The 12,932-nt window shown below is 44.7% G+C and overlaps 1 protein-coding gene across 2 annotated transcripts in view; it reads left to right on the top strand.

Moving 5' to 3' along the window:
• Positions 1-12,932, top strand: part of NIPAL3 (NIPA like domain containing 3) — a 54,846-nt gene that overhangs the window by 25,923 nt on the left and 15,991 nt on the right. For both annotated transcript variants that reach the window (XM_031010236.3, XM_055387897.2), the window contains exons 4-7: positions 1,191-1,250; positions 5,496-5,641; positions 9,469-9,565; positions 12,203-12,338. In XM_031010236.3, the coding sequence (XP_030866096.1) occupies positions 1,191-1,250; positions 5,496-5,641; positions 9,469-9,565; positions 12,203-12,338 (439 nt within the window). The remainder of the gene's footprint in view (positions 1-1,190; positions 1,251-5,495; positions 5,642-9,468; positions 9,566-12,202; positions 12,339-12,932) is intronic.

Raw genomic sequence — 12,932 nt, 5'->3', positions numbered from 1 at the left:
ATTAGTCTTCAAATTTTAATAAGGTTCAAATAACCAAATTCTTTTTTTTTTTAAAGAGGCCAAGTTATAATGATATCAGCCACTGGAAATGAAGGGGCCCTATAGCTTCTGAGGTCATCCAGTGAGGAGTAATATTAAAAATAATAATGATTATCACTTATTGGATATCTATGACTTAACCATCACTGCTCCAGGTACTTTTAGTAATAATACTAGCTTAGTTATTGAGATTGACTGTGTGCCAAATGACTTACATATATCATTGAATTACCCCTATCATTCAGAAAAGTAATTTTCAATGGTGGGCTGGTAAACCATCAGAGAGACAAAGGAGAAGAAAAAGAAGGGGAGATGGAGGGATGGAGAAAGGGGATGGAAAAGTGGAAAGGAGAAAAGGAAGACCTGATTTGTAGCGCTTGCCAGTTTATATGGTATAGACATTATTACTCCCACTGTGGCTGATTTCAAGCTACGGGTTGTTTTCCGAATATTTAACAAAATATTTAACATTCTATGAGCTGGTGCCAGCTGGATCTAACACCGTATTTCATAGACTAGAGAACTGAGACTCAGGTGAAGTGACATATCCAAGGACACACAGCCAGAAGAGGCAGAACTAGGGTAGTGAGTGATCCAGGTCTGTTCACAGTGACTGCCAGCCCTATCCTTTCGGGCAGTCCCAAGGGCGTTTGAGTACATCCGTGAAAGTGTAAGAGCCAGGGAGAGGAAAGAGCCGGGGGAAATGTCAGAGGTGGGTGTTACAGTGGAAGAAGTAAGAGCCTGGCCTCCTGCAGTCCTGGGTTCAAGTCTTGCCTTCCCCTACCACCTTCATGATCTCGAGTGGGCCCTTTACCTCTCTCAGCTTCAGTGTCCCCATTTGTCAAATAGGAATAATGAGAGTACCCACCTCCAAGGGTGAACATGCCAGAAATAACTTGTGTAAATTGCCTGTCACACAGCAGGTACTCAATGCTTTTAGCCTTGTAGGAAATCCTCAGGAAGGAAGGCTCCTCTCTGAGCCTCCCTTTCCTAGATGGAATCACACAGGAACCAAGCTCTTGGCAGCATGAGTGACAGGTTAGGAAGTACCAAGCTCCAATTCAAAGAAGCCACCCAGAGGGCATGGGTCAAGGGATGCCCTTTAGCTGACAGCAGCCTCAATTCCCTTTTCTTTGTGCTTCATTTTTCAGCTAGTGCCATCATAGGAATCATATTCATCAAGGAAAAGTGGAAACCGAAAGACTTTCTGAGTAAGTTCAGTGATTTGAGCTGTGTCCTTAATTTTATATGAACGCTTTTTATTAATTGTAAAACCAGTTCACTCTAATTCAGAGGTTATCTGCCTCCTGCTTTCCTCTGTGGTTCTATGTTCTGCCCTCAACAGGCTCCTGAGAGCTGGATTTTTTAATCAGGGGTTCTCAAGCCTGGCCACACCTCAGAATCATCGGTGAGGCTTTTAAAAATGGACTTTTATCCACCCCATTGGATCAATTTTGAGCATCTATTATTGGGATTTTAGGAGGCCTAAGAAAAGAAACCCTCTCTCCCTGACTGAGTTCTAAAGCAATGGGAGTCAAACACAGATGATCAGAAGTCATGCCTTACTCCTAATAAAAGCTAGATTAGAGCATTTTAGGTGAGCTAGATTAAAGCATAAAGCTGCTTAGGTGAGCAGCCAAGGGAATGTCCTTGCACTCTCCCCACAGGACCCTCCAGCTCCCAGTCAGACCTTGGGCGGGTCCCCCCAAGATACACTTGGGTTTACAGAGTGGAGACACTTAGCCAGAATTATTGCTTCACATAGTTTGGGCCAGAGAAGGAAGAAAAAAGATCAAAGCCCCAGTATTTAATTTTTTTATTTTTTTAAGAAGATAGCTCCACCTAAGTTGAGAAATGTAGACCAATAGGGCAAGAGGCAGAAGTGTCACTTTAATGGAGGTCCCTCCACATGGAAACCCAAGAAGTGGGGAAGAAGCGTTCCCCACAAAACACCTACTAAGTCCCATGTTGTGTTATAGGTGCTGGGAATACAGCAGTAGGATAGATGGGGCTTCTGCTCACAGAGATTATAGTCGCGTGTGTGTGTGTGTGTGTGTGTGTGTGTTGTGGGAGGGGAGAGATACAATAAACAAGTAAGCAACTAAATGAAATAATTTTAGGTTGTAGTGAGTTTTTCAGAGAAAATTGAATGCTTTTGGGGACTGGGGAGTTGGGAACACTTTCCTAGACTGATCAGGGTCAGACTCTCTGAGGAGGTGATTTTTCCCCCCAACTTTTAATTTCAGGGGTACATGTGCAGGATGTGCAGGTTTGTTACATAGGGCAACATGTGCCATGGTGGTTTGCTGCACAGATCATCCCATCACCTAGGTATTAAGCCCAGCATCCATTAGCTATTCTTCCCAATGGTCTCCCTCCCCCAAACCCCCACCCTCCAACAAGCCCCAGTGTGTGTTGTTCCCCCACCATGTGTCCATGTGTTCTCATCATTCAGCTCTCACTTAAAGTGAGGACATGCAATTTGGTTTTCTGTTCCTGCATTAGTTTGCTGAGAATAATGGCTTCCACCTCCATCCATGTCCCTGCAAAGGATATGATATCATTCTTTTTTTTGGCTGCATAGTATTCCATGGTGTATACGTACCACATTTTCTTTATCCCTCTGTCATTGATAGGCATTTAGGTTGATTCTATGTCTTTGCTATCGTGAATGTGGTGCAGTGAACATATGTGCACATGTATCTTTATAATAGAACAATTTATGTTCCTTTGGGTATATACCCAGTAATGGGATTGCTGGGTCAAATGGTATTTCTACCTCTAGGACTTTGAGGAATCACCACACTGTCTTCCACAATCATTGAACTAATTTACACAAGGAGGTGATTTTTAAGCCCAGATCCAGGTGATACTAAGGAGATTGCCATCCCCAGGTCTGTGGGCAGGGTTTTCCACATACCAGGAGCCACAGGTGCAAAGGATCCAAGGCAGGAACAAGCTTGGTTTGTCCAAGTCTCAGTAAGGCTGTGTAGCCAGAGGGTAATGAATAAAGTGAGAGGGAGATCAGTGAGACATGGAGGACTGGCTGATGTGTAGGCCTTATGTGCCATACTGAGGAGTTGAGGAGTGACGTGATGGTGGCCCAAGCTCTGTCCTCAGAGATTCTGAGCTCTGGGCTGGGGCCGGGGCATTGGCATTCTTATAGAGCTTCCCAGGGTGAAGTGTATACTGATGCCTGCAAATCACTTTGAAATGCATCAAAAATAAGATGAATTAATGCATGGATAGAGAAATGGATAGATATGTGAGAAAACAAGTATAATGAAAGGTCAGTTTAGAATCTGGCTGTTGGGACTATGGGTACTCACTATACAACTTTTTGAACTTTAATATATGTCTGAAAAATTTTAAAACAGAACTTCAGGGAGAGAAAATTTCCAAGATGTTGTGGATATACAGCCAAGTTTGGGGACCACTCTGAATCACTGATATAGAATAAGATCAAGGTGGGACCATGAGGCCAAAAAAGAAAAGAATTTTACTCTAAAAAAAAAGCGGAACTTTGCCAAAAGAAAAAAGTAGAGACTTTGGAGCTACTGCCAAGAAGGCCAAATGACAGACTGAATTTCAGTAGTCTTAATGATGGGGCAGGGGGGTTAGGGCTGGTTCTAAGACCAGTATAGAAGTTTGCATCCCTTTGGGAATACTCTAGGTAATCCTAGGATGAGAGCCGTGCTAGTCCAAGCAGTGCCCTATGTGACTTGGAAAAAGAAGGCCCCTCTGGGCATCTGTAGTTTTATAGGCACAAGCCTTGATGAGCAGACCATGGGCTGGATTTTAGCCCATCTCACCTATTGAGCCAGGTGCCCTTGTGCAGTGAGCAACCTGCACAGCTGAATATGGCTGTTTTACCTGGAGTTCCGTTACATTCAGCAAACATTCACTCAGTGCTAGACCTGTGTTGGACGCTGCAGGTGTGGAGATGAGTAAGACCCATCCCTGCCTGAAGAAAACTTTAGATAACAGACTTACTTTATTGAGTTTAACCGTGGCTCATTCATTCATTGAACAATTGAACAACCATTTTTTGAGCACCTCCTACATTTACGAGGCCTAGTACTGAGAATAAAGATAAAAGACATTTAACATGGTATCACATTTTCTCTAGACAGTGGGATGAAATAGGCAAAGTTAGTTCTATCCCAGAAAAGTCCAGAGGCCTGTGTTCACCATAAGTGTGTCTTAGAACTCTCAGCCATTTTTTGGCTGCCTGGGGCTGGGCTGGACCTTGGAGGCTTTTCACCAACCTTACAGAGTTCAATAGGAGTGTGACAAGACTCCAAGGGAGAGATAAGAGCCATGCCACCTGGACCACTAACAGTTCTCTGACAGGTCTGTGGAGTAGAATATTGACAGTAATTATATAGTTATTATATAGTTCCCTTGGCGTTAGGTTAAATAGCCAGTTGAGAAAGGATGAGATAATTTTTAAAAGGTACGTGTTGAGCTCTGAAGGTTTGCCTTTATGTTTTATTTTATTTGTTTTTTTAGCTTGCCCATAAAGTGATTTTAGCTTTAAAATGTTACCTGTTAAATGCACATTAAAATCACAGTGCAATACCATCATGGCTAAAATGAAAAAGACGAAATGTAAGTGTTGACAAGAATGTAACTAGAACTGTCTTACTCTACTGGTGGGAGTGTAAATTGGTACAGCCACTGGGGAAAAACATTTGACACTAACTACCAAATTGAACATCCACATATCCTATGGAGGAATTCCACCCCTCATTTTATACTCAACAGAAATGCATACATGTGTTTCTCAAATGACATGTACGAGAATGTTCACAGCAACATTATTTTTTATAACTCCAGGCTGGAGACTCCTCAAATGCCCCCCAGCAGTAGAATGGATAAATTGTGTTGTATTCACACAGTGGACCACTCTGTACACAGTGAGAACGAATGAACTGCCACTGTGCCCCACAATGCAGATGAATCTCAGAAACATCATGCTGAGTCAAAAGAGATCACACTGTATGGGTCCATTTGTATAAAGCACAAAGCTAGGCAAAGCCATCAGTGCTGTTACAGGTCAAGACAGTGTAACCCTGAGGGTGGGGTCTAGCAATCGAAAGGGTGGGGTCTAGTGATCAATTTCACAAATGAGAAATTTCAGTATCCGGCTAACGTTCTCTTTCTCCATCTGGGAGCTGGTTTCATGAGTGTGTTCACTTTGGGAGAATTCCTCAAGCACTTTTTGTATGCATGTTATACTTCATTAAAGTTTTTTATTTTTTTTACATTAATTGTTTTTTTTAACAAAATTAAGGAAAATCATTTATTTTTTAAAGTAAAGAAAAACCAAAAATACAAACAATACCAGGTCATGGTATGTTGCAGGAGAAGCCTGTTTTTTCATGGCTGAGAACGTGTACTGTATCTTGGGCCTGTTGTTGCAATGAGTCCATGACAGCCTCTCTTCCCCGCAGGGCGCTACGTCTTGTCCTTTGTTGGCTGCGGTTTGGCTGTCGTGGGTACCTACCTGCTGGTGACATTCGCACCCAACAGTCACGAGAAGATGACAGGCGAGAATGTCACCAGGCACCTCGTGAGCTGGCCTTTCCTTTTGTACATGGTAAGAGAAGCCTCCAGTCCTTCCCCCTGAGATAGCAGGAGGGAGATCAAGTCCTAGAAACCAGAAACGTGAATACCCAGCAATAGGGGATTCCGTGAGTTGCGGCACATTTTACCAGCATGAAAGACCGTGCTTCTGGAGAGTACACAGCTCATGGCGAAATGCTTGTTTCATTTATGTAATATCAAAACTCTACTGGTGGGAGTGTAAATTGGTACAGCCACTTGGGAAAAACATTTGACACTAATTACCAAATTGAGCATCCACATATCCTATGGAGGAATTCCACCCCTCATTTTATACTCAACAGAAATGCATACATGTGTTTCTCAAATGACATGTACGAGAATGTTCACAGCAACATTATTTTTTATAACTCCAGGCTGGAGACTCCTCAAATGCCCCCCAGCAGTAGAATGGATAAATTGTGTTGTATTCACACGGTGGATCACTGTACACAATGAGAACGAATGAACTGCCACTGTGCCCCACACAGTAATATCAAAACCATTATGATGTCAGTTTTATTTTTTAGAGGTGTGTATAGGTATGTGGTCATGTAATATACCTAGGAAGGCCTGGATGGGAAAGCAAATTCCATCAGTAGTTGGCTCTGGGAGATAGTGTTATGACTAGTTCTTATTTCCTCTTCATCTTTATGAATTGTCCAAAATTTCTACAGTAACCATTTCAAACTTTTATGGTAAGGGTAAGAAAAAGTTAAAACTGTAAACCATTTAAGAATGTTATTTTATTTTTTTTCCCAGTATCACACTGCTGATAGAAGCCCAGGAGACACGGGAAATTTTGTCTCCTAACCCCTCCGCCAGAGCTCAGTCCTCTGCCCCAGTTCTATCCCATTTTAAGTCTATAAATCAACTGATTAAGGAAAACATCTAAAGTATGTGATAAAGCTACTGGTACGTTCTTGTTCCATGCCCTGCGCTGTGCTAAACACACATGATATATGTGTTTTCATATAACATATATCATATAAAAAAGATATATAATTTTTATATATCATCTCAGATTCTCTTAACCCTATAAAGTAAATGTTCTTCCCATTTTATGGGTGAGAAAACCGGGCTCTGAGAGGTTAGCTGACCTGCTCAGAGTCCGTAAAAGCAGGGTTGGATTTGAAGGCCGGGCCCACCTGGCCTCAGGTGCCATCTTCCTTCCCCGTGGCCTGCTGACAAAGGTGTTCACTGTTTTCCTCTGACATAAACAGCCTGGTCTCTGATTGAGGCTAGAGGCCCTGGAACATCCTTTTTCCTCAGATTATCCACAAGGCAGAGGATCACTTCCCCTGAAATGGGGGCTGTGTCATTTCCCAACTGGCAGCCAGCCCCGGCATGTAGTTGGTGACAGAGCAAAAGACCGCCTCCTTGGGCAAAGCATTACCCCAGAACAGGCCTTTCACTCAGAGGATTGAAGCCCAAGACTTCCTAAGTGCTGTGTGGCCTTAGCCAAGTCGCTTTCCTTCTCTGTTTCCCTCTCTGTAAAGTAGCAAGACTCTCTGGACTTAAAATTGCTATTGGGAGATCCAGGAAGTAGCATTTAAGTCACCCAGAAGGTGGTAGATGCTCAGTGAATGATTCTGTTGTCTTACTTCATCATGACTGGGAGGCAGTGCTGCCAGCTGGAGAGATTTGGCCAAACCAAATTCAGTCAATATTTATTGAGCGTCTGCTGTGTGCTAGACACTATGGTTATAAAAAATAAATGAGACATGCCCACAGAACCCACGGACTGTTGGGAGGCACCACATATGCACAGCCATCTCATGATATAATGTCCAGTGCTATTCCAGTGTTCATTTTAGAATCATGGAGAACGGGCCACGTGTGGTGGCTCACACCTGTAATCTCAGCACTTTGGGAGGCCGAGGTAGGATTGCTTGAGCGCAGGAACTTGAGACCAGTGTGGGCAATGTGGCAAAACCCCATCTCTATTTGGAAAAAAAAGAAAGTAAAAATTAGCCAGGTGTGGTGATGCATGCCTGTATTACCAGCTACTAAGGAGGCTAAGGTGGGAGGATAGCTTTGAGCCCTGGAGGTTAAAGCTGCAGTGAGCCATGATCACAGTACTGCACTCCAGCCTGAGTGACACAGTGAGACCCTGTCTCAAAAAAAGAAAAAGAAAAAAAAATCATGGAGAATGGCTGAAGAATTGGGACCCCTCAAATGCAGGCACAGTGGTTGGGAATGTTGATGATTGACAGCACATCCACTTGATGAAGTGTTCTGCAGCAATTACAGATAATTATGACAACTTCACAAAACATGAAGATTGTTTATGGTAACTAAAAACAGCCCAGTACAAAATCGTGCATTGACTATAATGACAACTCGATAAAATATGGATTCACTGGAACAAAGACAAAGAAGAAACAGGGGGAAATGAAAGCAGCTGTGTTTTATGGTCTCTAATTAGAAGGAATGTTTTAAATGTTTCAAAATGCCTATTAATGTTTCTGTGTTTTTTTTAATACTAAATCAGCTTTGATAAGGGGTTTGGGATAGGCAAATGGGACTAAGCTGTTGTCAAAGTTTTCTGCTTTAGTTGCACTGGGCGCTAGGGCTGGCTTAACTTCTTGGGAAAGTGTTAGCAAATATCTGGGCTTTTAAGGGGTAGAAAGGAACAGTTGTTGATGCAAGGAGGGGGAGCTTCTCAAACTCGGACTTGCCATTGTCTAATGGTAAGTTTCTACTGATAGAGCACCAGACAGTGTGGCCTAGCAGGAAAGTACATGGGCCTGGGAGCCAGACTGTCCAGGTTTAAATTCCTCTGTGCCACGCCATCGTGGTAGTACCTGCTTCGTAGAGTTATTGTGCTGATTTAGTGAGTTTAATGTAGATAAAATGCTTAGAACACTGCCTGGCGTACAAGGAGACGTCATTTAGTGTAAGCTATGATTATGGGCCCATAAAAAGAATTCTTAACCCTACTCCACAGAGGGTTAACTAAGGTTTAGAGAAGTTAAGTGACTTACCCAAGGCCACACAACTAGTTTAGAGGCAGACCCAAGTTCCAACCCAGGTCTCCCTGACTCCAAATGCCTTCCTCATTCTACTCTGTGAAGCTTCACACTGGAAGCTTGGCTGGGAGCACAGGGAGTATATACTCATATTCTTTATTTATGTATTTATTTATTTTTTTGAGATGGAGCCTCGCTCTGTCTCCCAGGATGGAGTGCAGTGGCACGATCTCAGCAATTCTCCTGCCTCAGCCTCCTGAGTAGCTGGGATTACAGGCAGATGCCACCACACCCAGGTAATTTTTTTTTTTTTTTTGTATTTTTAGTACAGACCGGGTTTCACCATGTTGGCCAGGCTGGTCTCGAACTCCTGACTTCAGGTGATCCACCCGCCTTGGCCTCCCAAAGTGCTAGGGTTACAGGTGTGAGCCACCGTGCCTGGCCTCACATTCTTGACCAAATAGGTTGGTGAACAAGTGTCTCCCTCTTGGACCAACCCATTGTTTTAATGCGGATGCCCATGGAGCAGTGGAGTGGGAAGAAACCGTCTCAGCCTGATGCATCTTGGCCCTCCAAGAAAGAGTGGATATGAGAGCAGCATGTCACCCTCAAAGCTTCAGCCTCAGGACAACAGGGAATTCCTTCTCAGTACTAGCCAGGGATTAGAGAGATTCACTCTGTGTTTCCCTTTTCCCCTGAACGTCTAACAGTAGTTTGGGAAATGCTGAATCATAGCTCAGTCATTCCCTTTCAACCCTGTGACTCTGATGATGGCCCAGCCCACCAGGGTCTCCCGGTCTCGCCTACTTCTGTGGTCCCCACTGACCCCCCTGCTCGCTGCCTTCCACAGCTGGTGGAGATCATTCTGTTCTGCTTGCTGCTCTACTTCTACAAGGAGAAGAACGCCAACAACATTGTCGTGATTCTTCTCTTGGTGGCGTTACTTGGTAAGTTGGCATCTGGATGATTGAGTTTTGCCACCACCAAGAAGCACCAAATGGAAATGTGGGTTTTGTTTGCAGAGCTGTAGCCGCTGGACACAGAAGTTGCTTGAGACTGGCTCAGGTTGTTCTGTCTCCATCAGTGGCTCTGGGGAGCTGGGTCCCTGCTGACCGGAGGCAAACTCCTGTGCTCCAGGAGCCTCCAATCTAAAGGGAGAAAATAACAGTAAACAACTAGCCAAATTCATAGGTCATGTAAGTTTGGGCAATAACAATTCCAATGAGGAAGAATAAAGCAGAGTGAGGATGAGGTGAGTTACGTTGTTTCAGAGACGGTAGTAGTAGAGCATGCCCCAGCGATTGAGCCCTGAAAAGATCCATGCAAAACCTATCAGAGCTTAGGAATTCATTCTGATTCAAAGGTAAAACTAGATTTTGTCATCTATTTTTTCTTTTCCTTTTAGAGGGATGGGTGCTGTGGAAGAGATAGCTCCTGAATCAGCTTGAGGCTAGAACTGCATATTAATTTTTCCTTTTTTTTTTTTTTTTTTTGAGACAGTCTTGCTCTGTCACCCAGGCTGGAGTGCAGTGGTACAATCTTAGCTCTCTGCAGCCTTGACCTCCTGGCCTCAAGTGATCCCCCTGCCTCGGCCTCCCAAAGTGCCAGGATTACAGGCATGAGGCCCTGTGCCTGGCTAGACCTACATATAATTTTATAGCTAAATAGAGCTGTGGGGAATCCATCCTTCCTGAGAAGGAGAAGCAGACAGAGGCGGAGGAGCAGGCTGGTGTCAGGGCTGGTGAAGCCTGCTACCGCGCTGCTCTTGTGTGGCCTCAGGCTAGTGACCCTCCCTCCTTAAGCCACGCTGTCCACTTCTCTAAAGGGGGGGCCTATGAGAACATCCAAGTCATGGAAGGGCGTGGCGGTTAAATGAGATGTGCACAGGTGCCTAATATGTGCATTTTTCTTCCAACCTTCCTACTGTGTGCCCTACCACCGCCACAAGCCATCAACCAAATAGATACCTGTCACCGAAGACAGGGTTTCCTTAATTTTTTAACAGCTCTGTTGAGATATAATTTACATACCATAAAGTTCACCTGTTTAAAGTATACAATTCATTGGTTTTTAGTATTTCATAGAGTTGTGAAACCATCATCCTAATCTAATTTTAGAACATTTTGTCACCCCCAAAAGAAACCCTGTGCCCATTAGCAGTCACTCCCTGTTCCCCTTTTCCCAGCCTCAGGCAACCACTAAGCTACCTTCTGTCCCTGTAGATTTGCCTTTTTGAACACCTTCATAAATAAAGTCATATGCTTTGTGGCCTGATATGACTGGCTTCTTTCACTGAGCATGATGATTCTGAGGTTCACCCACATCACAGCATGAATCAGTCCTTCATTCCTCGGTGACTTTGTTTTCAAAGTGGATGGGAAGGATCACGGCCCTGAAACATCCTCTCCTCTTACGTAGGAAGGCCAGAAGGTTCTGAGGCCATTGGCCGATCCCCTTCTGACTAAGGACTCCCTGATGACAAGTGCCTAAGTGGTTGCTGACGTTTGGAAACTGTAGCCTAATGGGTGAGGAGCCCAAGAGACACTACGTGTTGGGGGTGTTCGCAGGAGAAAGCGAAATAAACCAAAGCTGAAGAATAGGAAAGCAAAGCACAGCAGCAGGGACCGGGGGCTTCACCTGGACCACTCTTGGGGGCTGTCTCTAACTGCTGTTTGGCAGGGCAGTCTGACAGTCTGCAGTTAGAAGACATTTCTGAACAGTAGGGTAGAGTGAGGGTCTCCACAGGGAGGTGAGCAGGATGCTTCTCTGGGTACACAGAGAGAATATTAGAACTTCAATAATTTTTTCTCTGCCTTTTAAATTATATTCCTGTACAAATTTTATAACGTGCCTACCATTTAAGTTCAGGGTCACATGACTTTAATTTGAAAACAGATACACACATATTGGAAATGTTTGCACATATGCACAGGGGTGTGCATTCCAAAACACTGGAGAAACGTTTTTAAAAATACAAGTGACCAGCTGGGCGCGGAGGCTCACGCCTGTAATCCCAGCTATTAGGGAGGCAGAGATGGGAGGGTAGCTTGAGCCCAAGAATTCGAGACCTGCCTGGGTAATATAGCGAGACCCTGTTCTCCACAAAAAGGAAAACAAAAAAATACAACAACAACAAAAAATACAAGTGACTGAGCACTAAAAAACCCAACAACTCCTAAGCTGTTTACACAACACATGTTTTTCCTGTGGTTGCCATGAGACTGGTAAGTTCATTGATCCACTCGGATCCTTTGGCCACAGTGCTGGGCACTCCGGGCCTCAGAGAACTGAACTTACTGCCCATGCTTGGCAGTTGAGAAGTGACATCTAGGATTACCTGCAGGGGGTTGGCTTTCCTCCCTCCTTTAGGATGTAGTCAGCACAGAGCATGGGAGTCCATGGGAGAGTTGCACACGAGACCCAGTGCAAACGGCGTCTGTCACTGTGCAAACCGCCAGCTTGACTCTGTTCCTGTTCCCTCCCCTCTGTCTCCCCAAGTCCTTTGGGGTTATAGACTGGCTTTCCGGACCTAACTCTCTGCATTTCCCTGAGGCTCCCCATTCGCCCTTGTCTCCCATCTGCAGGCTCCATGACAGTGGTGACAGTCAAGGCCGTGGCTGGGATGCTTGTCTTGTCCATTCAAGGGAACCTGCAGCTTGACTACCCCATCTTCTACGTGATGTTCGTGTGCATGGTGGCAACCGCCGTCTATCAGGCTGCGTGAGTTACAAATCCTTTTCCTGCTGGGCCCTGCCATTCGGGCTGCTTCTCTTTTGGGGGCCTGATGACGTATGCTGTGAAGCCACAAGGAGGCCAGAACATGCCCCAGGGCCTGGCATCCAGCATGGAGAGAGGAGCTGCTAATTCGCTGAGTTGTCACCTGGAGGGACACCTGCCACTCAAAAGACGAAGCCAGGCCGGGCTCAGTGACCCACGCCTGTAATCCCAGCTCTTTGGGAGGCTGAGGTGGGTGGGTCACTTGAGGCCAGGGGTTTGAGACTAGCGTGGCCAACATGGTGAAACCCCGTCTTTACTAAAAATACAAAAAAATAAAATTAGCTGGGCAAGGTGGCACATGCCTGTAGTCCCAGCTACTCAGGAAGCTGAGACACAGAATTAAAAAAGAAAAAAGAAAGAAATACGAAGCCAGCAGTAGATGGATTTTTCCCCACTCCCTCAGAATGTGATAATTTTTGTTTGTTTGTTGTTTGTTTGTTTTTTGAGATAGAGTCTCACTCTGTTGCCTAGGCTGGAGTGTGGTGGAGCCATCTCAGCTCACTGTAACCTCTGCCTCTGGGGTTCAAGCGATTCTCC

Source organism: Gorilla gorilla, chromosome 1 (genome assembly GCF_029281585.2).
Source record: "Gorilla gorilla gorilla isolate KB3781 chromosome 1, NHGRI_mGorGor1-v2.1_pri, whole genome shotgun sequence".
NCBI lineage: Eukaryota > Metazoa > Chordata > Mammalia > Primates > Hominidae > Gorilla > Gorilla gorilla.
Note: the sequence above shows the minus strand (reverse complement) of the source record. Positions and strands in the feature narration are given on the sequence as shown.